The 26,475-nt window shown below is 38.8% G+C and overlaps 1 protein-coding gene across 8 annotated transcripts in view; it reads right to left on the bottom strand.

Moving 5' to 3' along the window:
* The window catches only part of OSBPL1A (oxysterol binding protein like 1A), a 217,630-nt gene that overhangs the window by 60,364 nt on the left and 130,791 nt on the right, over positions 1-26,475 (bottom strand). For all 8 annotated transcript variants that reach the window (XM_082355474.1, XM_082355473.1, XM_082355475.1 and 5 more), the window contains one exon: positions 11,189-11,345. In XM_082355474.1, the coding sequence (XP_082211600.1) occupies positions 11,189-11,345 (157 nt within the window). The remainder of the gene's footprint in view (positions 1-11,188; positions 11,346-26,475) is intronic.

Below are 26,475 nucleotides of genomic sequence, written 5' to 3'. Positions count from 1 at the left end.
CTAAAAAGAAATTGAAAACTCTTTTCAACAATCATGCTGTTAGTACCAGTATTTGTATATGAGTGTATGTGTCTGTGAAACAAAATAGTAGAATAAAGCAAATATGTAACTATATTAACATCATTAGGAACCATGAAATACAAATAAACATCAAAGGAATTAAGGGGAAAACCCCATAATCCAGAATTTAAACTGGAAATATATGGGTATGAACTCATGAAACATTTTCCCTTAAGAAAAAGGACCGGTGACTTTTTTACCTCTATCCAATGAAAAGGACTGAAACCATGGCCAACTTGCTATCAGTGAACATCCTTACTACCCAGATTGTTACATCTAAATATTATTTCCCACTAAAATAAAAAACATCTAAATATAATTGCCTACTAAAATGATAAGTGGCTTCTTAGAGAAATAGCTGATTCTAGGTCTGGGGCAGGAAATATACCAGATAAACCTGAAACATCTCTCTGTATCAGAAAGCAAGGCAGCTATCAAAGGCCACAGGATTATACCTGAAGCAACAAAAAAAAGCCAACTGGGGTCCTGTCAAAAGGACACAGAAGCCAACATAGAGCGGCTTCCTCTGACCAAAGATGGGAAAAAATAATTATAATAGATTTAAACAATCCAATTCGTGTGTTCCTACACCATCTTCAAAGGACGTTAGGGAACCAACATACTCTGAAAAGAGGTAATGGGAACTTTTTTCTTTACAGAAGAATTCAAGCTCATGAAAGTAGAAGGAATGACAGAAATGTAATATGACCATTTTGCAGCCCTTATTAAAATGAGGATATAGACACTGATCAACAATGGCTGCTAAAATCATTAGGCTCAAGGCTGTTGGGCACCATTATCATGGCTGTATCAGACTGACACTGCCTGAACCCAGGAATCAATCTCAACATTACAAAAAGAAGGAAAATCAGATAACATATGCCCCCAATGGATGTAATAGGAGGTACACCTTCGGTAAGTGTACGTACGAAGTACTCTGTGCCAAAACAATTCAAACCTAAATCTGACTGAGCCTCTCTATTAACCATCAGTTTACAGGAAATTCAGGAGTTAAAGATTGTGTTAAATGACACCATGGGAATGCAACCAGCAACATCCAGACTGTGGATTATTCTACAGGACAAATGACCAGGTTTCTTCCACAAATAAATGGTAAGGAAAAAATGAGGATGAGGAGAGGAAATCTAAACATTTTTTAATCTCTTAAGACTTAAGAGACAAATAAACCAAATGTAGTATGCGGACCTTCTGGATTTTTATTATTAAATGACTTTTTTTTTTTTCTTTCTTTTGGTTGTGCCGTGCGGCTTGCAGGATTTTCGTTCCCTGACCAGGGATTGAACCCACGTCCTCAGCAGTGAAAGCTTGGAGTCCTAACCACTGGACCACCAGGGAATTCCCTTAAAATGACATTTTAGACCCAATTAACTAAGTGACATTTATGAGACAATCAGGGAAATGTGAATACTGACTAAATATTTGATGACAATTAACACACTATTTTTTAAGTGTGATAATGGGACTATGGTTTTAGAAAATAAAAGTCCCAGTGTTTTAAAATGGATTAAAGACCTAAATGTAAGGCCAGACACTATAAAACTCTTAGAGGAAAATATAGGCAGAACACTCTTTGACATAAATCACTGCAAGATCTTTTTTGATCCACCTCCTAGAGTAATGAAAATAAAAACAAAAATAAACAAATGGGACCTAATGAAACTTAAAAGCTTTTGCAAAGCAAAGGAAATCATAAACAAGAGGAAAAGACAACCCTCAGAGTGGGAGAAAATATTTGCAAATGAAGCAACCGACAAAGGATTAATCTCCAAAATACACAAACAGCTCATGCAGCTCAATATGAAAAACATACAACCAAATCAAAAAATGGGTGGAAGAGCTAAATAGACATTTCTCCAAAGACATACAGATGGCTAAAAAGCACATGAAAAGATGCTCAACATCACTAATTATTAGAGAAATGCGAATCAAAACTACAATGAGGTATCAACCACCTCACACTGGTCAGAATGGCCATCATCAAAAAATCTACAAACAATACATGCTGGAGAGGGTGTGAAGAAAAGGGAACCCTCCTACACTGCTGGTGGGAATGTAAATTGGTGCAGCCCCTATGGAGAACAGTATGGAGATTCCTTACAAAACTAAAAAATAGAGCTACCATATGATCCAGCAATCTCACTCAAGGGCATACATCCAAAGAAAACCATAATTCGAAAAGACACATGCACTTTGATGTTCTCTGCAGCACCATTTACAATAGCCAGGACATGGAAGCAACCTAAATGCCCATCGACAGATGAATGGCTAAAGAAGATGTGGTACACATATACAATGGAATATTACTCAGCCATAAAAAGGAACGAAATTGGGCCATTTGTAGAGACGTGGATGGATCTAGAGACTGTCATACAGAGTGAAGTAAGTCAGAAAGAGAAAAACAAATATCGTATATTAACGCATATATGTGGAACCTAGAAAAATGGTACAGATGAACTGGTTTACAGGGCAGAAATAGAGACACAGATGTAGAGAACAAACGTATGGACACCAAGGGGAGGAAGTGGCTGGGGGGGTGGGGGTGGTGGTGGTGGGATGAATTGGGAGATTGGGATTGACATGTATACACTAATATGTATAAAATAGATAACTAATAAGAACCTACTGTATAAAAAAATAAATAAAATAAAATTCAAAAATTAAAAAAAAAAAACGAAATAATGCCATCTGCAGCAACATGGATGGACTTAGAGATTGTCATACTGAGTGAAGTAAGTCAGACAGAGAAAGACAAATACCATATGATATCGCTTATATGTGGAATCTAAAAAAAATGGTACAAATGAACTTACCTACAAAACAGAAATAGTTACAGATGTAGAAAACAAACTTATGCTTTCCACGGGGTGGGGGGGAGATAAATTGGGAGACTTGGATTGACATATACACACTACCATATGTAAAACAGATAACTAATAAGAACCTACTGTACAGCACAGGGAACTCTACTCAATACTCTGTAATGGCCTATATGGGAAAAGAATCTGATAAGGAGTGGATACATGTATATGTATAACTGATTCACTCTGCTGTACACCTGAAACTAACAACATTGGAAATCAACTATACTCCAATAAAAATTTTTTTTAAATTAAGAAAATACAAGTCCCAGTGTTTTAAAGATATATACAAATGAAACAATATATCTTTGATTTGATATATTATAATTTTAAAAATAATTTTTTTAATTATGGGGGGATGGGAGATGGAGGAGGTCTGCAGATGAAATAAAGTTGCGCACATGATAAATGTTGAAGATGAATGATGGGTATGAAGAGTTCATTATATTATCCTATTTGTATGCATGTTTGAATATTTCCATGAAAGTTGAAAAATGGGATTATATGCCTGAAAATATATTCTTTATTTTTCTTCATACCCTAGGCAAACAACAAATTCATTAGCTGTTTGCTATTTTGTTCATTCAAGCATATCTTTACAGATTATAGCTGCCCTGGAAATCTGCTCTCATTTGCCCCTGAAAACCACTGATCTAGAATAGACAGAATGAGCCCTCGGAGTCAGGTGAATGTGCATCTCACCATCATCTGCTTACAGAATGCTAAGCTCAAAAGAGTCTCTGTTTTTCCAACCGTGTTTGAAAGAGCCCCAGGCCGCAAAGAAGTGTTTTAGGGGTCGGAGGCAAGATCAGGAGACGGGCCTTGGCCCCTGCTTCCAAAAGAGCACCTCCTCTTCCATCCGCTTTTAAAACTTGGGCGGGAAGAGGTGAATTCTATAGAAAGACGCCGCCGTTTTCCTAGAGTCTTTCCTGGCAGTAAGTTCAGTAAGTCAACTTTGTTTTGTGAAGATAATTATTATGAATCTAGACTCACACCACCTTTTTCCCCCCTTCCTAACATACCCGAAGTGACCCGCCGCCTACCAGCTTGTGACTCCTAGATAAAGGTTTTTGGTTATTGTTTCAGGTTATCCTTTGAACTCTTTGCTGAATGACTAGCCCCTCACCTGCCGAGCTGGCACTCCCTCTCACTGGTCAAGGAATCTCCAAACGCGTTTTTGGGGAGAGACGGGTGTCACATGTAGTCAGAGTGGCCTGCCGGCTTTTATTCTTCTGCTTTAGCTCCTGTCATCCAACCTGCCAATCTGTTCCAGGCGTCCAGTCTCTGTGCCCTCTGATGACAGACACCTGCAGTTCTAGGACTGCGGGCAGTCTGCCCACGCTGAAGCCCAGCAGGACCCTGGCCCAGCCTCTATGTCTCCCAGAGGATCCAGAAGCTTCTCCCTGCTTCCTGGTCCCTAGCGCTCTTCTCACTTGGGCTGCTGAGACAGGCTGGGGTCCAGCTTGTTAAAGAGCGAGGCCCCACAAGAGAGATGCGTGAGCTTCTAGTGATACTTTTTTTTTAAAATTACAGCCCTCTGCTTTCCAGAGCAAACAAGTACTCTAAGTCAGAGAGTAAGGTGAGAGCACAGAACACGGCGTCTCTGGAACCACTGCTCCCTCCAGCCCACAGGCCCTACCACAAATCTGGCTAGTTCTGGGCAGGGCTCTTACCCCTAGGTCCTTAGATGTATCTAGATCCCTGGTCACTACATGACAACAATATTTACATTCCCCTAAATATTTCCTGACAGACAAGGGTGTCTTTCTGCCCAGGACACTGGAGGACCTCTGAGTGGGGTGCCTTGTTAGTAACTCTATGCCCTGACCTAATCAAGCCTGAAACCAGATGATCTGTCTCGTATCTGTAGGGAGATTTCAAAACTAAGGTGGGTTTGTACTAGTCATTAAATGTATCGGGAGTTGAATAATTTTTACTTACAACTAACAACATTTTCTCAATATAATCCTACTTCTTGGAAGATACTGTCTTAGCTTATATTCTCAACCTTTTTTGTTTGACTTCAACTTGTCAGTATATTCTTCACACACAGAAGACAGCTGTTATTTGGTCACCTAACAATTCAATTCTAAAGCAGTCATGAAGGATAAACAAAGGGTAAACTAAGTGAGCATCTGGAGTCGTAATCTACCACTTCAGCAAACTAAACCTTTAAGATTCTTAGCCACATTTATGAAAGAATGCAAGGCTTTTATTCAGGTAAACACGTCAAGAACAAGTACGTTAATTAGAGTCAGATAAAACTTAGTCCTTATCACATTTCTGTTGTAAGAAACCCTTCCCTATTTTAAAATTGCAAAGATATTTTTATATTTTCTTGTGAAAGTTTTATTAAGTTTTGCCTTTTCACATTTGTGTTTGGCTCATCTAGAATTTAATTTATATTTATGAAATAGAGGTCCATTTCCTTTTAAATTTTTTTTCTGTATTAAATGATTCTCCCAGCACCACTGACCTAACAGTCTGTTCCTTCCCTCCCCGATCTGCTATGTTGCCTCTGTTACGTATACCAGGTTTCCTTATATGTCTGAGTCTTGAGACCTTTTACTTCCATTCTTCAGGTTAGTCTTGCCTGCAGGACAATTCTGCACTAAAGATTTGCAATCAATCTTGACATTTGGTCAGGCAAATGCCTTCCCTTCCCCAAACCAGGTTCTTGAGAGGTATCTTGGCTCTTCAAAGCCCTCTGTGCTTAAAGATATATTTCAGAATCCATTTTTCAACTTCCAAGGAAAAGGATTTGCAATTTTAATTAAAAGTACACCAAGTCTACAGATGAATTTGGCAAATCATATTTATGACACTCTTCCTTCTTGATAAGTGTTATATCTTTCAGTAAGTTTTATTATTACACTTTTTTTGGCTAAGATTTATTCCTAGGTAAGTGACTTTTTAATAGCTACTCTAAAATCTCCCCCCCCCCCAGTTTTAATCGCAGTTTCTGTCCATTGATGGTGCACAAGAATGTAGTTAGCTGATTTTATATAAAAGCAACCTTGCCAAACTTTCTAACTATAATAATTTGTCTGTAGACATCTACGGTTTTATTTCTAAATTTCAGAGGTGTGTTATGTCTCTGCGTATGGCCTCCAAACAATGGTGAACAGAAAAGATGATGGCAAGCATCCCTGTCTTATTCATGACAGTAGAAGAACTGTTTTTAGTATCTCATTATCAAGTATTTATCTGTTGCAACTTCTAACCAGATTAAAGAGGTTCTCTTCTATTTGTGACTTGCTAAGACATTTATATTAATCAGGAATGACTGTTTAAATTCACTGAATGTTTTTTCTTTATCTCTTAAGATGATCATATGCTTTTCTCTTTTAATCTATTAATATTGGGAATACAATTTATAGAATCATAGCATGGCTCCAACATTTCAGATTCTGACTAATCTGTTCTATGCGAGTATCTTTTATGGATACAGTATACGTCCAGATGAGATAAATATCAACATCTTCACCAATTACAACAACTTGGGTCAAACTGCTAAAAAGTTAAAAGATGAGAGCTCGGAATAAATGTCATAAATTAGGTCCAAGGGCAGAGAACCGATCCTATGGAACACAGACCAGCGAGACGACAAGAAGCCCTGCCAACATACACCTGACCAGTGTGGTGAAGGCTAACGTTCCACAAAGCAACTCAATGTATTTTCCGGAAGAAAAAAGTGCCATCAAAATGGAGCATTTATTTTGTATATTCTCTACCTCCAAAGTATTTTTGGTTCTAGGTCTTAAATAAAATCCTAATTCTTTCTATTGATATTTCTCTACAACTAACCTAAAAGCCCAAAGACATGTACAGCACCACAGTAAAGGTCACTGGCCAGCAGAGTACATGGCCTATCAATAATTCAGAGTGAATGAAAAACATAAAAACACTTTTTTCCTAGGTCTAACCATATTAAAAGACATTGTAGAAGTTTTCTACACTTCAGTAAGGTAGAAAAACCATTTTTTCAAGATTTCAGTCAGCAATTACAAGATTTTCAGAGTGAGAAGAGAACTCAGTTCCTTTAGCCCAAACTTTTATTTAAGAGATGACTTAATTTACCTAGCTTGTTAACAGAAGAATTATTTTGTTGGTAATTATCACATAGGATGGATTAAAGATCCATAATATCTGTATTTTAATTATCATACAAATAAACTCAATTAGTCTGGCATAGTTGGTTTTATATTAAATTAATATGACATAGGCCTTATAGCTTATGATTCTCTGGGTCAGAGATTTTTCAAACTGCACCCCATGATGTCACCCTATGACAATGGGGTAGAAAAGGAAACAAGAGGGCAGAGGTTATTTAGAGCAAATTAAATCATTTTTGAGGAGAAAGAGAGTAAGCAGAGTTAAAAGAGGTCATTTCTACTGAGTGTTTCCCATGTGGCAGGCACTCTCCTAGGTACTCTTGTGCTGACACATTCAACAGGAACAGAAACAGAGTCTGGGGGAAACCTGCTGTTCCATAATACATACTACAGAAAGTAAAGCTTAAACACTTTTGTTGGCTAAGGACATGAAACAGATATGGTGATTCCAACTGCAGTGGGAAACTGGGGAGGAGGGGACAGACCTTCTCTACGGGACCCTCATCAGTCTCTGAGGGCGGGTGAGGTTTTAAAAGTTTCCATACTAAACTTCTGTTGCACGAATGGTTCCATGGCTAAAAAACAACAATGGTTGAAAACCCTAGCTCTATCTTATCAGCAAATTAGTTAAGCCATGATTTAATATTTTCCATAGGAACTATAACATGTAAGGCTTCTCTTTTCCCATTTTAAAATATGCATTTCTTGTGCAAATCAAAACGACGATGAGGTACCACCTCACACCAGTCAGAATGGCCATCGTTAAAAAGTCAATGAATAACAAATCCTGGAGAGGGTGTGGAGAAAAGGGAACCCTCCTACACTGTTGGTAGGAATGTAAGTTGGTGCAGCCACTATGGAAAACAGCATGGAAGTTCCTCAGAAAACTAAAAATAGAATTACCATACGATCTAGCAATCCCATTCCTGGGAATATACCTGGACAAAACTAGAATTCAAAAAGATACATGCACCCCTATGTTCACAGCAGCACTGTTCACAATAGCCAAAACATGGAAACAACCTAAATGTCCATCAACAGATGAATGGATAAAGAGGATGTGGTATATATATACAATGGAATACTGCTCAGCCATAAAGAAGAATGAAATAATGCCATTTGCAGTGACATGGATGCAACTAGAGATTATCATACTAAGCGAAGTAAGTCAGAACGAGAAAGACAAATACCATATGATATCACTTACATGTGGAATCTAAAATATGGCACAAATGAACCTGTCTACAAAACAGAAACAGAAATCACGGACATAGAGAACAGACTTGTGGTTGCCAAGGGGGAGGGGGGAGAGAGCGGGATGGACTGGGAGTTTGGGGTTGGTAGGTGCAACTATTATATTTAGAATGGATAAACAACAAGATTCTCATGCACAGCACAGGGAACTATATTCAATATCCTGTGATAAACCATAATGGAAAAGAATATAACAAAAGAATGTCTGTATGTGTATTAACTGAGTCACTTTGCTGTACAGCAGAGACGGCCACAACATTGTAAATCAACTCTACTTCAATAAAAAAAATAATAAAATAAAATAAAATACGCATTTCTCTCTTTTAAATTTTATAATCCATATTCTTCCCATCTCCCCAAATTTAAGTGTGTATATCCCAAGGATAGGTGGTGATGTGGGATGAGGGAGAAATGTAAGATTTTTATGGAAAAGGTAAGTAAGTGGTGAGTAAATTATTTTTCAGTATTCAAGAAAACAGAAACATATGACAAGGTCAAACACAAATTTCACACGACTTTTAAAGATAAATAGAAGGCTTCAAATAAATTTCATGATCACTTCAGGCCATGCAACATACATTTGCTTTTCTAAAATATCACCAAAGTTACTGTTAACTCAAATTACTCTTAATGTTAATATAATAATTGCCCATTATAATCACAGATTACTGACAGTGCAACTTAGGGCGCAGGCAAGAGGAACCTGATAACACTGAATACTCTACCTGTGTTCCTATCCCAAAATGAAACTTTTAAATTGTATGTGGCATATGCCCTGTTTACTTGTTTAGAGAAGAGCTTTATGAAAAAAAAAAAAAAAAGGCTTTTAAAAAAACTCCTATAATGCCTTTTTTTTTTTTTAAATGATTATTCTATGTTTATTTTTATTTATTTTATTTATGGCTGTGTTGGGTCTTCGTTTCTGTCCGAGGGCTTTCTCTAGTTGTGGCAAGCGGGGGCCACTCTTCATCACGGTGCGCGGGCCTCTCACTATCGCGGCCTCTCTTGGAGCGGAGCACAGGCTCCAGACGCGCAGGCTCAGTAATTGTGGCTCACGGGCCTAGTTGCTCCGCGGCATGTGGGATCTTCCCAGACCAGGGCTCGAACCCGTGTCCCCTGCATCGGCAGGCAGATTCTCAACCACTGCGCCACCAGGGAAGCCCGCCTATTTTTTAAAATAGGAAACTGTTATGTTTTTCCACATATTTGAATGCTGACAATTTCCTAAATTACCCACTTTTAAATAGCTGAAGAATATTTTATTACATTTATAGGATTCATAAGTTGCATCTTGTACATCAGTTTAACTTTTCTGGTTATGTCACTATCTAGTTGCACTGTGGTTTTTCTTAGTGACCTATCCTCATTCCAAATTTTGAACAGTTCCATCTTAACTTTCACATCTGTGTCATTCTGGGTTTGACTAATTAAAAGGGAACACAGAATGTATGAATATAGTATAATAAATTTCTGTCAGATGCAAAATAACTCTTGTTATGATGCATTACAGCACACACACAAAAGGGCTCCTGGGCCTTAAAAGCTGAGAAATCCTCCTCAGCCACAGGCTATGACAGCATCTAATAAGCACGGCATTCCTTCAGAGACCTTAACGATTCTATGCATCTTTGAACATTCTAAACACATGTCACATGTGTTCTCACTAGACTGTAATGAGGTATGTGTTAAACGGTTAAAGGCTGTCTTCTTTTTAGACATTGGGAGACCTGACAGGTTTCCTGATAGGTACCTTATGCCCTGCACAGAACTGAGACCCTGACCACAAAGCAGCTGACAGTAACTACAGAAGAGGGGAAGGGCCCTCACAGCTCGCCACATAATCTGCAATGGTAAACTCCATCAAAAGATAGCCATCAACGAGCACGTTTAGAAGATACCCTCTAACCAAAGAGAAGAAAACTCTGGTTTGAGCTAGTTACCTAAGACTCACTGATCTTTTCAAAATAAGTACAAAGAGAAACATTTTTTGTTAACAAGGGGCAGATACATATACATCAGAAGTGATATGTACAATTTTTCAGTAGAACAATAGTTGAGACCAATTGTAGCCAGACTCATGGTACAGAAATGGGGTTAGAGCTACACAAATCTACAAATATTAAATAAAAAAACCATTCTGTAGAAACTAATGGTTAATAACTACTTATCCCAAAAGGGCTCTTTACAATGACAACAGGATTTATTCTTCACCGATAATTTGATAAAATATTGTACCCTATGAATACCAGCATGCACACATGGCACTGTGTCTATAAACCTGTGTGAAACCAGAGAACTCTAGTGTCTGTGACATCTCATTAATCTGGGACAATCTCTAGGACTAAATCATCAAGCGAATAAAAAAATACTAATGTTATTAGACAGTACAAAATGGCTATGTTCAACAAACCCTGGGTCTTAATAAAAGTCTCTGTGTAAATGTAACTAAATTGTATCAACAGGCAGGCAATATTACCATCCGCTCTCAATAAAACCAACAAGAAGATCAAATGACTAGAAACTAAAATAGCGCTGGGAGGCAGAGTCATAAAAGATGTATGCTGAAAAGAAGAACCCCGCATGACTTTCAGTAGGCAGTTCTGAAGAGCCTTTCTAAATCGCCAGCTGAAGGATTTATGTTCCCCTAAAACCATGGTAGCTAAAACCAAGTGTTGTGCTTAGTTCCTACAATTACAGATGATGTTCTTCTTGTAATGGACAAAGTACTTAAGCTGAATCCTTTCTTTGAGGTGACAGAGCAATATAAATATTCAATAGAGAGAAAAAGCAAAAACGAAGAGAAGGCATACTTTTCTTTACAAAAGCAAATGCACTTGATAATAAAAAGGCAGCAAAGTTCACTGTTAAAGGCCATCCTACCTGTGTTTTTTGATGCCATTGGAGAGAGCATCTCCACCGCCACAGTCTTTTCCTTCGGACATTCTGTGCTTTCTACCCCTCAGGTGCTCTCCTTCCTCTTCAAAGCAGTGCGCGGTCACTGCTTCCAATCTACTCAGGGACCGTCCGGACTCGGAATCTGTGGCAGAGCAGGTTCACAGTCAATGAACTGAACTTTGGCGTGAGGCTTCCGTAACAATGGATCTCTCCCTTAACGCATCAGGCTTTGAAACTTAAGCAGCCTACTTTGTCCTTCAACAATCCATCTGTTAACTCCTCCTCAGGGATTTCAGAGAACCTGCACCCAATAAGGCTAAAGTGGATTTAGAAAACAGATATAGGATTATATAAACTTACAACTGTTAGATTTTATACACTAAAAGAGACGTCCAAAGATTACCTAATTCTTTAAGAAATTATATTCAGTGGTTTTCCCCCTAAAAAAATTTCTATTTTTATCTTCCCTTTCAAAGCACCTTAAGCATAACTTTAAAAACACAATCAATTTTTTAAACTCATGTATAAAGAAAAAGCTACCGTGGCTGTACTTGGGGGAAGCATAAATTACATCTGATACTACAGACACCAAAGCAAAGGTAATTTTTAACTACTTCAAAAAACACTTCTTCTGGTATTATATTATTTAAATTCTCAAGAGCTGAAGTCTGAACTGGCCATATAAAATCTAATTATCAGGCGGGTGTTTTTAGGATGGAAATGCCACATTCCCAACTGCCTATGCATTCAGCGTGGAGCCATCGGCCTGTTTGGGAATAATAGGACAACTTATCTGCGTACAATACGCTACAGTTTTCAGGCACACTCACATCCTTCACCTCCTTTCAGCATCTCCAGGGCGCTTTGGTGATGGTGAGGAAGGACCACGGGGTTAAGAAGTATGCCCGCTTACTTGTTTAACGCTCTACATATTTCAGTTCACAGTAGCAGCCATCCAATCTCCAGAAAACTTTAAATGATGCCTATGTTTTTATTAAAATGTAAATTCCAGGTAACGTCTAACTTTCTGTAAGCAGATGACCATACAGGCAACCGTCCTCTGCTCTAGGGAAGCACTCACACCCATTCAAGTAACCTCCCTTAAATAAAAGTTTCAACTATCTGCTTAGTGTGTGTTATAGCTAAGATGTTCAGGAAATAAAATTATTTAGTACTTTCTTTTCCCCCGACTGCATTCTAATTCAGCCAAAATCATGGGCTCTTATTTTTATCACATTAGGTTCACTAGTAACAACTGTTGGACAAGTACCACTGCAGGTTGGACAACACCTTGAACTCTGGACCCTCTGAATGGTGTAAGTTACCTGCAGAAAAGACTCAATGCTAGGGAAGTTATTTTTATCTTCTGTAAATATAACTTTACCAGAATTGAAAATATAGCTTTGTTGCGACATATACCTTATAGCAAAGAAAGAGATATTTTAATAATAAGTTTAAAGCAATATTTATTTTTCATTGTCAATTTTGGCAGGCAGTGACAATATCTTATTGAAAAAAACTGAAGACTTGGGAGATTGGGATTGACATATATACACTAATATGTATAAAATGGATAACTAATAAGAACCTGCTGTATAAAAAAATAAATAAAATTCAAAAATTCAAAAAAAACCCCCAAAACTGAAGACAACCTGCAAAGCCAGTAACAGGGGACCGTCATCCATTAGATGAAATACACAGCTGCTAAAATCACAATTACAAAAGCAAATTAATAAAATAGAAAAATACTTTTAACATAATGATAAGACAAAATAATCAGGATACCATTTTACAACTCTAAAATACAAGCAAAAAAAATTAATTTTATTCTGCCTTAAAGAAAGATCAATCTGGTTCAGGTAAACAGATATCTGTCCAAATGAGAGCAGTGAAATGACAGAAGTTTGTCTAGGGCACAGTGAGGCAAAGAGGGGAAGAGTCCATTTGCTGGGGTAGGCAAAGGGGTATCAGGAAAGGATACAGGAGAGGTGGTATTACCTGAAAACTGGCTTCGTCTCTCTTGGTGGGTGTCAAGCAAAAAGACACAACCAAGCCAAAGAGTGGGAGAAAGGAGGACTTATTACTTGCAGGAAATAAGGAGAACACCGGGGATCTTTCCCAAGGCAGTGTCTCCCCAACAGCAAAACTGGGGAAGTTTTACACTAAGGGTGTATGCATATTCATGAACGGGGCCGGGCAGTATATGCATATTCATGAAGGGGTTTTGAGCAGAGGAATATTCAAAATAGAATTGAGGCAAAGGTTGACAGAGTCCAAGCTTTAGCTGATTAAAGTCATGAGGGTCAGAAAAGGTCAACAGTTGATCTGGTGGTTGGTTGCAGGCTCAAGAGGGCGCGGTTTGAATTCTGTAATAAAACAGCTCAAGAAAGTGTTTCAGGCTAATCTTTACCACTGAAAACAGAACTGGGAGTCTTTACAACTGATTTATTATCTTTGCTACTGTAACTTCTCTTGCCTGATAACAGTCCTGTTTGTTCCTGCATTATTTTGTTCCCTCAAGATCATTAATTACTGAGACCTGTTCAAGGGCAAGCATTGTGGCCAGGCTTAGATCACAAAATGGTTTAGGCTAAAAATGGCTTCTCTTATGTCAAGAAAGCCATGCCTGGTTCGTTTTCTTTGGGGACCCCCTACCTTATCTGCTTACAGTGTACAACAGGTAAGTCTCAAAACAATGAGAATGGTGCTCAGGTGGAGGTGAGGGAAGAGTTGTTCAGAGGAAGCGGCATGAGCACAACCTGAACCAAAGAGGGTGACAGTGGTCTTGGGGGGAAGATCGGGTGGTTTTTTCACTTTTACATTTTTAAATTTGTTTCATATGAAAAAATTAAGGATTTAAAGAGCCAAACAAAATAATCCTGTCTGCAATGGTTAGTATTATTCAAGATGCATTATTACTTTATAATTTAGATGTCATGAAAACCAAAATGCACTGAAGCAAAAAACCTCAAGCACTCAAGCATTTATTAAACATCACTCTGCACAGGATACTGTGTTTGCTATTTAAGGGATGCAAATCATAAGACAGGGACTAATCCATTTCCAAAGAAAATTCTTAACAAAAAGCAGATATACAATAAACACCAAACAAGAGATAAGGCAGTAAGAACTTCTATGAAGCAAAGACTTTACTCAAAACAATATTTAAACTTACTGAACACAAGCTGAAGACCTACTACCTTCATCCAATCATAGGAGCGCTGTGCTTACCCCTAGGGACACACTATCAGGTGGCAGTACAGACCCTTATCATTCCCCTCCCCTCCCCTCCACCCCAAGGGTAGCAACTTGACTTCCTCTCTGCCCCCTCTCCTAGTCTCTCTCTCCCTGTTCATCCACCTCTCCCCTCCCCCCAACCCTTATTTCTCTCTATCTTGCTCCCAACCTCCTTCCGGCTCTAATATAATCAGGCTATGCCCACCCTTCCCCTAAAGGGCTCTAGTGAAGATCACCAATTACCGCCATACTGCAAAGATAGTCCAATGATCATTTTTTAATTCTTATCATGACTCGTCCACCACATCTGATACTGCTTACTTAATTCTTCCCCTCCTTTATCTGGTGCAAGGCATGGTGGGTGATTCAAAGAACAGTGAGATCTGGTCCCTGTCCATGGTCGAGCAGAGGTAAACTGTTTTGTGAAGACATGAGTTCAGTGAATTACTCCCGGTGCAGCAGCATAAGTCTGGATGGGGTCAGTGGGCCACACAGGAAGGAACAGCCAGTTTCACACAGTGAAGGACTGGGTGTCCAGGGATGATTGTGACTGATGGCTGAGCTAAGTTGACAAGGAGTAAGACTGAGGGTGGAGGAGAGAGTTACAGTAGAGAAACTGTTCTAGGCAAAGGGAGCGGCATGATCCAAGGCAGGGAGGAAAGAAGGAGCATTCAGTAAGGTGGGAGGAGAAGACGCAAGAAAGGAGTGGTGACGGGGCGGCTGGCGGGAAATGAAGCTATGAATCAGTCATGAAGCTGACTACTCAGGATGAATAAAAATCAACGGCAGGCAGTGGGACAAAGAGGGTATAAAATGAAGCGGGAATGAGGTAGTATCCCATTCCATGCCGTGAGGTTCTTTCACCTGCTAGAGGCAAATCGCCAGCTCATCTCTGAGCATTCTAGCTTCAGAGGCAAAGAAGGAAACATGATCAATGGCATGATTTACAGTGTCCTCGAGATAAAAACTAACTTGTTGATTAAGAACAAAAGCTCAGTTACTTCTAGTACTACGTATACAGTGAGACATAGCTTGGACTTACTTTGTGGGCAATAGGGAGCCTTCCTTAACTTCCATGCCTCCAATGCATGAGTCACGCCAATATGCCTCCAGCAGAGCATCATTTCATTTGGAGACCCACGGGTCCAGATATATTTAAATTCTAACGTGTTTACCTAAGTAGCAAAGCACAGCCCCTGTGGAGGCTTACTGATTAAGGTGAAGCCTGACCATATGAGTAATTTTTTTTTGAATTTTTGAATTTTATTTAATTTTTTATACAGCAGGTTCTTATTAGTTATCTATTTTATACATATTAATGAATACATGTCAATTCCAATCTCCCAACTCATCCCACCACCACCACCCCCCCGCCACTTTCCCCCCTTGGTGTCCATATGTTTGTTCTCTACATCTGTGTCTCTATTTCTGCCCTGCAAACCAGTTCATCTGTACCATTTTTTTCTAGGTTCCCCATATATGTGTTTACGATACCTGTTTTTCTCTTTCTGACTTACTTCACTCTGTATGACAGTCTCCAGATCCATCCACATCTCTACAACTGGCCCAATTTCGTTCCTTTTTATGGCTGAGTAATATTCCATTTTGTATAAACGTACCACATCTTCTTTATCCATTCATCTGTCGATGGGCATTTAGGTTGCTTCCATGACCTGGCTATTGTAAATAGTGCTGCAGTGAACACTGGGGTGCATGTATCTTTTTGAATTATGGTTTTCTCTGGGTATATGCCCAGTAGCGGGATTGCTGGGTCATATGGTAGTTCTATTTTTATTATTTTAAGGAACCTCCATACTGTTCTCCATAGTGGCTGTATCAATTTACATTCCCACCAACAGTGCAAGAGGGTTCCCTTTTCTAAACAACCTCTCCAGCATTTGTTGTTTGCAGATTTTCTGATGATGCCCATTCTAACTGGTGTGAGGTGATACCTCATTGTAGTTTTGATTTGCATTTCTCTAATACTTAGTGATGTTGAGCAGCTTTTCATGTGTTTCTTGGCCATCTGTATGTCTTCTTTGGAGAAATGTCTATTTAGGTCTTCTGCCCATTTTTGGATTGGGTTGTTTTTTTAATATTGAGCTACATGGGCAGTTTATATATTTTGGAGATTAATCCTTTGTCCGTTGATTCGTTTGCAAATATTTTCTCCCATTCTGAGGGTTGTCTTATCGTCTTGTTTGTAGTTTCCTTTGCTTTGCAAAAGCTTTTAAGTTTCATTAGGTCCCATTTGTTTTTATTTCCATTACTCTAGGAGGTGGATCAAAAAAGATCTTGCTGTGATTTATGTAAAAGAGTGTTCTTCTTATGTTTTCCTCTAAGAGTTTTATAGTGTCCAGTCTTACATTTAGATCTATAATCTATTTTGAGTTTATTTTTATGTATGGTGTTAGGAAGTGTTCCAATTTCATTCTTTTACATGGAGCTGTCCAGTTTTCCCAGCACCATTTATTGAAGAACTGTCTTTTCTCCATTGTATATCCTTGCCTCCTTTGTCATAGATTAGTTGACCACAGGTGCGTGGGTTTATCTCTGGGCTTTCTATCCTGTTCCATTGATCTATATTTCTGTTTTTGTGCCAGTACCATATTATCTTGATTACTGTAGCTTTGTAGTATAGTATGAAGTCAGGGAGTCTGATTCCTCCAGCTCCGTTTTTTTCACCCAAGGCTGCTTTGGCTATTCAGGGTCTTTTGTGTCTCCATACAAATTTTAAGATTTTCTGTTCTAGTTCTGTAAAAAATGCCATTGGTAATTTGATAGGGATTGCATTGAATCTGTAGATTGCTTTGGGTAGTATAGTCATTTTCACGATATTGATTCTTCCAATCCAAGAACATGGTATAGCTCTCCATCTGTTTGTATCATCTTTGATTTCTTTCATCAATGTCTTATACTTTTCTGAGTACAGATCTTTTACCTACTTAGGTAGGTTTATTCCTAGGTATTTTATTCTTTTTGTTGCAACAGTGAATGGGATTGTTTCCTTAATTTCTCTTTCTGATCTTTTGTTGTTAGTGTATAGGAATGTAAGAGGTTTCTGTGCATTAATTTTGTATCCTGCAACTTTACTAAATTTATTGATTAGCTCTAGTACTTTTCTGATGGCATCTTCAGGATTCTCTATGTATAGTATCATGTCATCTGCAAACAGTGACAGTTTTACTTCTTGTCCAATTTGGATTCCTTCTATTTCTTTTTCTTCTCTGATTGTCGTGGCTAGCACTTCCAAAATTACGTTGAGTAATAGTGGCAAGAGTGGACATCCTTGTCTTGTTCCTGATCTTAGAGGAAATGCTTTCAATTTTTCATCATTCAGAACGATGTTTGCTGTGGGTTTGTCATATATGGCCTTTACTATGTTGACATAGGTTCCCTCTCCATCCACTTTCTGGAGAGTTTTTATCATAAATGGGTGTTGAATTTGGTCAGAAGCTTTTTCTGCATCTATTGAGATGATCGTAATGGTTTTTTTTCTTCACTTTGTTAATATGGTGTATCACATTGATTGATTTGCGTATATTGAAGAATCCTTGCATCCCTGGGATAAATCCCACTTGACCATGGTGTATGATCCTTTTAATGTGTTGTTGGATCCTGTTTGCTAGTATTTTGTTGAGGATTTTTGCATCTACATTCAGCAGTGACATTGGTCCGTAATTTTCTTTTTTTTGTAGTATCTTTGTCTGGTTTTGGTATCAGGATGATGGTGGCCTCATAGAATGGGTTTGGGAGTGTTCCTTCCTCTGCAATTTTTTGGAAGAGTTTGAGAAGGATGGGTGTTAGCTCTTCTCTAAATGTTTGATAGAATTCACCTGTGAAGCCATCTGGTCCTGGACTTCTGTTTGTTGGAAGATTTTTAATCACAGTTTCAATTTCATTACCTGGGATTGGTCTGTTCATATTCTCTATTTCTTCCTGGTTCAGTCTTGGAAGGTTATACCTTTCTAAGAATTTGTCCATTTCTTCCAGGTTGTCCATTTTATTGGCACAGAGTTGCCTGCAGTAGTCTCTTATGATGCTTTGTATTTCTGCAGTGTCCGTTGTAACTTCTCCTTTTTCATTTCTAATTTTATTGATTTGAGTCCTCTCCCTCTTTTTCTTGATGAGTCTGGCTAAAAGTTTATCAATTCAGTTTATCTTCTCAAAGAACCAGCTTTTACTTTTATTGATCTTTGTTATTATTTTCTTTATTTCTATTTCATTTATTTCTGTCTGGTCTTTATGATTTCTTTCCTTCTACTAACTTTGGGTTTTGTTTGTTCTTCTGTAGTTCCTTTAGGTGTAAGGTTAGATTGTTTGAGATTTTTCTTGTTTCTTGAGGTAGGACTGTATTGCTATAAACTTCCCTCTTAGAACTGCTTTTGCTGCATCCCATAGGTTTTGGATCATTGTGTTTTCGTTGTCATTTGTCTCTAGGTATTTTTTGATTTCCTCTTTGATTTCTACAGTGATCTCTTGGTTATTTAGCAGCATATTGTTTAGCCTCCATGTGTTTGTGTTTTTTACGTTTTTTTCCCTGTAATGGATTTCTAATCTCATAGCGTTGTGGTCGGAAAAGATGCTTGATATGATTTCAATTTTCTTAAATTTACCGAGGCTTGATTTGTGGCCCAAGGTGTGATCTATCCTGGAGAATGTTCCGTGTGCACTTTAGAAGAAAGTGTAATCTGCTGTTTTTGGATGGAATGTCCTATAAATATCAATTAAATCTATCCGGTCTGTTGTGTCATTTAAAGCTTGTGTTTTCCTTATTAATTTTTTGTCTGGATGATGTGCCCATTGGTTTACGTGAGGTGTTGAAGTCCCCCACTATTTCTGTGTTACTGTCGATTTCCTCTTTTATAGCTGTCAGCAGTTGCCTTATGTATTGAGGTGCTCCTAGGTTGGGTGCATATATATTTATAATTGTTATATCTTCTTCTTGGATTGATCCCTTGATCATTATGTAGTGTCCTTCCTTGTCTCTTGTAACATTCTTTATTTTAAACTCTATTTTATCTGATATGAGTATTGCTACTCCAGCTTTCTTTTGATTTCCATTTGCACGGAATATCTTTTTCCATCCCCTCACTTTCAGTCTGTATGTGTCCCTGAAGTGGGTCTCCTGTAGACAGCATATACACAGGTCTTGTTTTTGTATCCATTCAGTGAGCCTGTGTCTTTTGGTTGGAGCATTTAATGCATTCACGTTTAAGATAATTATCAATATGTATGTTCCTATGACCATTTTCTTAATTGTTCTGGGTTTGTTTTTGTAGGTCCTTTTCTTCTCTTGTGTTTCCCACTTAGAGAAGTTCCTTTAGCATTTGTTGTAGAGCTGGTTTGGTGGTGCTGAATTCTCTTAGTTTTTGTTTGTCTGTAAAGCTTTTGATTTCTCTGTCGAATCTGAATGAGATCCTTGCCAGGTAGAGTAATCTTGGTTGTAGGTTCTTCCCTTTCATCACTTGAAATATATCGTGCCACTCCCTTCTGGCTCGTAGAGTTTCTGCTGAGAAATCAGCTGCTAACCTTATAAGAGTTCCCTTGTATGTTATTTGTCATTTTTCCCTTGCTTTCAATAATTTTTCTTTGTCTTTAATTTTTGTCAGTTTGATTACTATGTGTCTCGGCATGTTTCTCCTTGGGTTTATCCTGCCTGGGACTCTCTGCACGTCCTGGACTTAAGTGGCTATTTCCTTTCCCATGTTAGGGAAGTTTTTGAATATAATCTCTTCAGATATTTTCTCAGGTCCTTTCTCTCTCTCTTCTCCTTCTGGGACCCCTATAATGTGACTGTTGTTGCGTTTAATGTTGTCCCAGAGGTCTCTTAGGCTGTCTTCATTTCTTTTCATTCTTTTTTCTTTATTCTGTTCCGCAGCAGTGAATTCCACCATTCTGTCTTCCAGGTCACTTATCCGTTCTTCTGCCTCAGTTATTCTGCTATTGATTCCTTCTAGTGTATTTTTCATTTCAGTTATTCTATTGTTCATCTCTGTTTATTTGTTCTTTACTTCTTCTAGGTGTTTGTTCTTTAATTCTTCTAGGTCTTTGTTAAACAATTCTTACATCTTCTCAATCTTTGCCTCCATTGTTTTTCCGAGGTCCTGGATCATCTTTGCTATCATTATTCTGAATTCTTTTTCTGGAAGGTTGCCTATCTCCACTTCATTTAGTTGTTTTTCTGGGGTTTTATCTTGTTCCTTCATCTGGTACAAAGTCCTCTGCCTTTTCATTTTGTCTATCTTTCTGTGAATGTGGTTTTCCTTCCAGAGGCTGCAGAATTGTAGTTCTTCTTGCTTCTGCTGTCTGCCCTCTGGTGGATGAGGCTATCTAAGAGGCTTGTGCAAGCTTCCTGATGGGAGGGACTGGTGGTGGGTAGAGCTGGGTGTTGCTCTGGTGGGCAGAGCTCAGTGAAACTTTAATCCACTCGTTTGCTGATGACTGGGGCTGGGTTCCCTCCCTGTTGGTTGTTTGGCCTGAGGCGACCCAGCACTGGAGCGTACCTGGCTCATAAGAGTAATTTTCAAGTGATAGATCTCAGTGCTGCTGAGGTGATAATTCAATCTTAAAACATCAGGTTTTTCAATTTTGCCTGCACAAACGAATATCAAATAGGCCAGACCTTATCTACCATTCAGTGTTTCCGGGCAATACATTAATGCCTTAGTGGAAAGCATAAAGTATTGGAAAGAGCGTGCTTAACACCTCATATATGGTGGTTATAATAGTAAGAGTACTGTACCTGCTTTAAAAAGAAACAAATGGGGGGGAGGTGGGGAGTTACTGTTTAGTAAGTACAGAGTTTTATTTTGGGATGATGGAAAAGTTCTGGCAATGGACAGCAGTGCTGGTTGGACAAAAATGTACTTAATGCCACTGAACCGCATGCTTAAAAATGGTTAAAATGGTATATGTGTTATGTTTATTTTACCACAATAAAACCAAAACCAAAACCAAGTAAAACCCAAAACAAATAAGCAAAAAAAAACCTGTCAAGCCAAAGCCAAAGACTATCATGCTGGATGCATGGTCTATATTCTGGTCCTGTCATCTCTCACCTCAATGCCAGTGATGAAAGAAAGCCACACAGACATGGAGCAAAATTGGTGGATTTTTATACAGATGTATTTTTGAATACAACAGCAGAAATGTTAACAGTATCCACACCTAGATTTCAGACAAAATTAGCCTTTCATTTTCCCTTTTATTTCCCACTGCATTTTCCCCTTACAAACATCTGTGTTTCTATACTAAGTAGAGCCACACAAAATTTTCAGGATGCTTCAATCCCTCCCTGAAAAACAGGGTAAGGGATTTATAAAATAGCCTTACATTATTCACTGAACTTTAAATGGGCAGTTAGGAAAATCTGTATAGCCCTATGTAATGACTATACATGGAAATGGAATACTTAGTTTGTACTTACTCGTGGGTTTGTTTATTCCCATCTATTTCCAAAAAGGATTCAGGTGGTTTAATTACTAATTATATTTTATATAAAAAGTGTCATAACAACACTCTGAAAAACAGGCTGTATTTTACAAGATAAATGCTCTAGCCTATGCACAAGCATTTAAGGTAGATAGAATCTTTGCCTGATTAAAACAGTGGTATTAATAGAAAGTTTGTTCACAGATCTCTGGTGGCCCAGAAACTTAAAAGCTCTGTCCACATTGGGACTTAAAATAATTTCAAACACATTTCAGATTGAACACTATCCCATTTCAACCAAACAGCATGGAGGCCAATGGCTGTGACTGCGTTAACATGGCTTTAAAACTTTACTCATGAAGTTGTATGAGTTAAATGTGCACAGCTTTTTGTATGTCAACCATACCTCAAATAAAGTGGTGTAAAAAAAACTTCAGCATTAAGAGGATCATTACCTTTATCCTACTTTTTTGACTTTTTCCTATTACAAGGCTGAAAGAAGAGGTCATAAAATTAATAATATAAACATGCCAACAATTCTTATGTTATGCCAATAAGTATTTTTTTAACATGACCTCTAAAAACTAACTTGAGAACAAATAGTACAAAGGAGCAAGATGTGGAAGGACTGTGGATAATGTCCAAATAACCCCTCCCCATTACTTAAGGTAACAGGAAATAGTCAGAAGGCACACACGCTCAATTTAATACCTTCATTGTTTATGGTTTCCCAAGAACTAGGCATCTTCTAAGAATGTCCAAACTAACCCCAAAGTAACCCAAGCTTAAAATATCAGTGCCAAATTTTTATTTAGCTTTAATGTACAATCTTGTAAACTCAAAAATAACGTAGTAAATACAAAGAACACAAGGAAAATAAATGAAACCTACCACATTTAAAATAAACTGTAAACAGAAAATCTGGGTGAGTCCAGAAGGGGCTGCCAAGAGATTGCTACAATAACCTACCGAGGAAGTGACAAAAGCTTGAAACAGAATCTTGGCAGCAAACAACAAGAGTCAGAGACATTCTAGACATATCCTCCCTGAATGAGGTGCAAGGTCACAATCAGTCAAATGGTACAGTGTCGATTACGACAGTTTCTTAAAAGTACTGGCTTTTCCCCAAGTAACTAAATCTACTATTGTTTTCTCCAACTTGCAAAATCTGCACATGTACTGCAGATGAAGAATTATTCAAAACATTGTGTGTGGGCTACCGAAAATCTTATGTGTATCTGTTTTGGATGACTAAATCCAGAGCTTCCCAATTTCTCTTGTTGACATCTTTAAAATCATTTTCAAGGTCACCTATGCATTCACTCTACAAAGAAAATATTCTAGAACTAAAGACCAGTTATAGAATAATCCACAGTTATAAAAGAAAGTTCTTTCATGTGACTTCAGTTTAATAAATCAACACTTACCAAATACCTACCATGTACCTGGTAAAGAAAGGGCTCGTTGTTGAAACAGTTTAGAAAGATTAATGAGATATGGGTGGTGCCCTCCAAATAGTCAAAGTCTAATCTAGTGGAAGACGTGCAAGTAAACATATGTTTATACAAACTGTGGGAATACTTGAAGAAGTCACTCTTAGGGGAACCAGGATAAGTTTCCAGGCAAACTTTCCAGGCAGAGATGACATCTGAGCTGTAACGACGACTAAGAATTTAAGGCAGGAAAAGAGAATACCAGCTGTAAGGGGAAGAGCAACAGTCCCACGGCCTGAAAGAACAAGGTGTGTGTCTAAGAATATCTGGCATAGCTAGAGAGGAGAGTAGCCAGAGGGAAAAGATGTGGTCATCAGAGATGAAGCTTAAACGTGGGTCAGATTACAGAGTTTATACTGAATCTGTAGTAATGGAAAGTCTTTGGATGTTTTGCCAGGGAGTGATAAGATCCATTTTAGACTTTACAGATAACTCTGACGCATCAGTGTCCCATGGCCACTGTAACAATTAGCATAACTTGGTGGCTTAAAACAACAAAATTTTAGTCTTTCATAACTCTGGAGGCCAGAACTCTAAAATCAGTTTCAATGAAAGAAAACCAAAGCGTTTGCAGGACCACCATCCCTCTTAAGGCTCTAGGGAAAGTCCATTCCTTGCCTCTTGCCTCTGGTGGCTGCCAGCATTCCTGGGCTTGTGGCCACATCACTCTAATCTCTGCCTCCATCCTCACATTGCCTTCTCCTCTGTGGGTCTAATCTCCCTCTACCTTTCTCTTATAAGGATACTTGTGACAGCACTTAGGTCCCACCCAGATAATCCATGATGATCTCACCTCAAAATCCTTAACTTAATCCCATTTGCAAAGATCTTTTTTTCCAAGAAAAGGTTACAGGTTACTGGGATGGGCAGGTGAATGTATCTTTGGGGGACCATTTTCCTGCCCACCACACCTGACAACATGCGATGCGGAAGGTGGGCTGGCAGCGACAATGACCAGAAGCGGGAAGACAAAGTCTGTGGGCTCAGAAGTTGACCTAAGGCACTGATAGTGAACACTGGGGCAGAAAATAGGCAGAAAGAAGAAGACAACTACATACTTAGATATGGGGAGGGTGTGAGGCAAGGGGGTAAGAGATGACTTTCACATCTGTAGTTTGCATGGTGGGTAGATGATGATGCCATTAGCCAAGACAGGGCATATACAAGGGGGCAGATCAAGATGACAAGTCCATTTTCCACTATACGGAGTTTGAGATGCTTTGGGCCAAAGTGAGACTTTTCAGTAAATAGGTGGAAATCCTCCGAACATCATTATCTGCCACAGCCAACTGGTCTTCAAGTTCAGTCAATGTAGCCTTTAAAATGTATCCCCAAATTTTATTCACTCAAATATCTGAACTCCTAACAGGTGCCAAAGTCTATGCAAGTTGCTAGGGATGCAAAGTTCCTTAAGGGATTTACAGTCTGGTTGAGTGGCAGGGCCGACAAAAAAACATAAGCATACAAAATTTCAACCACAGGAAATGCTACGGGACTATGATGCATGGGGAGCCTACAGCAGGGATTTGATCAAGTCAAGAAAGTCAACCAGGCTTCCTTGAGGAACAAAGGTCAGGATATGTATTCATTAAAGCAATAAAGGGAGGAACTGAAACTTTCCATTCTCACTTAAGTTGCTTTTATGGAAATTCCTGTCACCTCTCATCTAGGACACTAGGACCTCAAATCAATCTTTACTCCTAAAATAGTCATATGCTAATAGAATGTAAACTCCTAAGTAGGGACCATGTCTTATTTTCTTTGAATTTCCAATTCTTAATATAATGCAAGAATATTATAAAAATTCCACAATGTTTACTAAAAAAAAAACTTTATAAAATATTCAATACTAATCTGACATCACTCTGTATACTTAACCACGTTTGTCGGCTCCCCACCACTTAACAGGCTAAAATGAAAATTCTTCAGCAGAATCTTATCACAAGACTCATTACAAGCTGGCCCTAAATTACTTTCTTGGCTTCATCCCATCACTATTTCTCAGCATCCAATACACTCACCCCTGCTTCAGCCATAGTGCATTTTCACGATGTCTTTGAAAACTATTTTTCTCTACCTTTGCGTGTGTTGTCTTGTTCCACAAAGCATATCTTGACCACCATCTTATCCGTCTGGAGAACTCCTTCCTGACTCTTCACAACACCCCTCAAGCATCACTTATTCTGTGATGCTCTCCCCAACTTTCCCAAGCAGTTAGCTGCCTCTCCTCTGAATTTCTGTAACACTCCTTACGTATGAGTTGGTGACGCTTATTCATTTACTTGTTCAATAAACATGTATTGAGCGCCTCCTTCTCTGTCTGTCTAGCGCTAGCGTAGGGTCTGGGATGCATCCGTGCACTAAGCACAAGGCCTCGCTCACTGAGGAGCTTATATTCTACTTGTAGAAGATCTACAAATGAATGAACATGATGTGTGAAAGATGCTGTGTTTATTTTGTTTTTTGGGTTTTTTTAAAGGCAAGAGAAAAAGGATAGAAAATGATACAGTGAAGGTCTTTCTGAGCAGAAAAAGGAAGGAAGTGGGGGAGTAAGCACTGTAGACATTTGGGATGAGAGAGCTCCAGGCAGAGGGAAAGTGAAGGCCTAGAAGAGAACACGCTTGGCAGGTCCAGGAACTTGCATTGAGGCCAGTGATGGAAGGAAGGAAGTGAGGAGGACAGAGCAGATCTCAGAAGGTGGCAGATGGCCAGAACGAGGGCTTCTGGCTTTTATTCCAGCCAGGAAGCAAAGCCATTGGAGGGTTCCATGCAGGGAACCGGCATGAACAGATTCACGTTTGGAAACGATCACTCTGAATGCTGTATTTAAAATATTGCTGGAGACGAGGGTGCAAGCAGAGAGACCAGTCAGAAAGCCCCTGTCAGAAACCAGGTGAGAGATGATGGGGGCCTGGGTGGTGGGAGTGGAATGATGAGAAGTGGTCAGATTCTGCTCTATGTTGTAGGTAGAGCTGACAGAATTTGTTGATGGACTGAATGTGAATGTTGATGGACTGAAAGACAGACCCTCCATCTACCAAAATATGGACCACAGGAGGGGCAGGCTTGTGAGCAGAAATCAAGAATTCTCTTCTGGACATTCTAAGA

The sequence above is a fragment of the Balaenoptera borealis genome, assembly GCF_965194805.1.
Source record: "Balaenoptera borealis genome assembly, chromosome: 14".
Classification (NCBI taxonomy): domain Eukaryota; kingdom Metazoa; phylum Chordata; class Mammalia; order Artiodactyla; family Balaenopteridae; genus Balaenoptera; species Balaenoptera borealis.
This window is presented reverse-complemented; position numbering and strand designations above follow the sequence as displayed.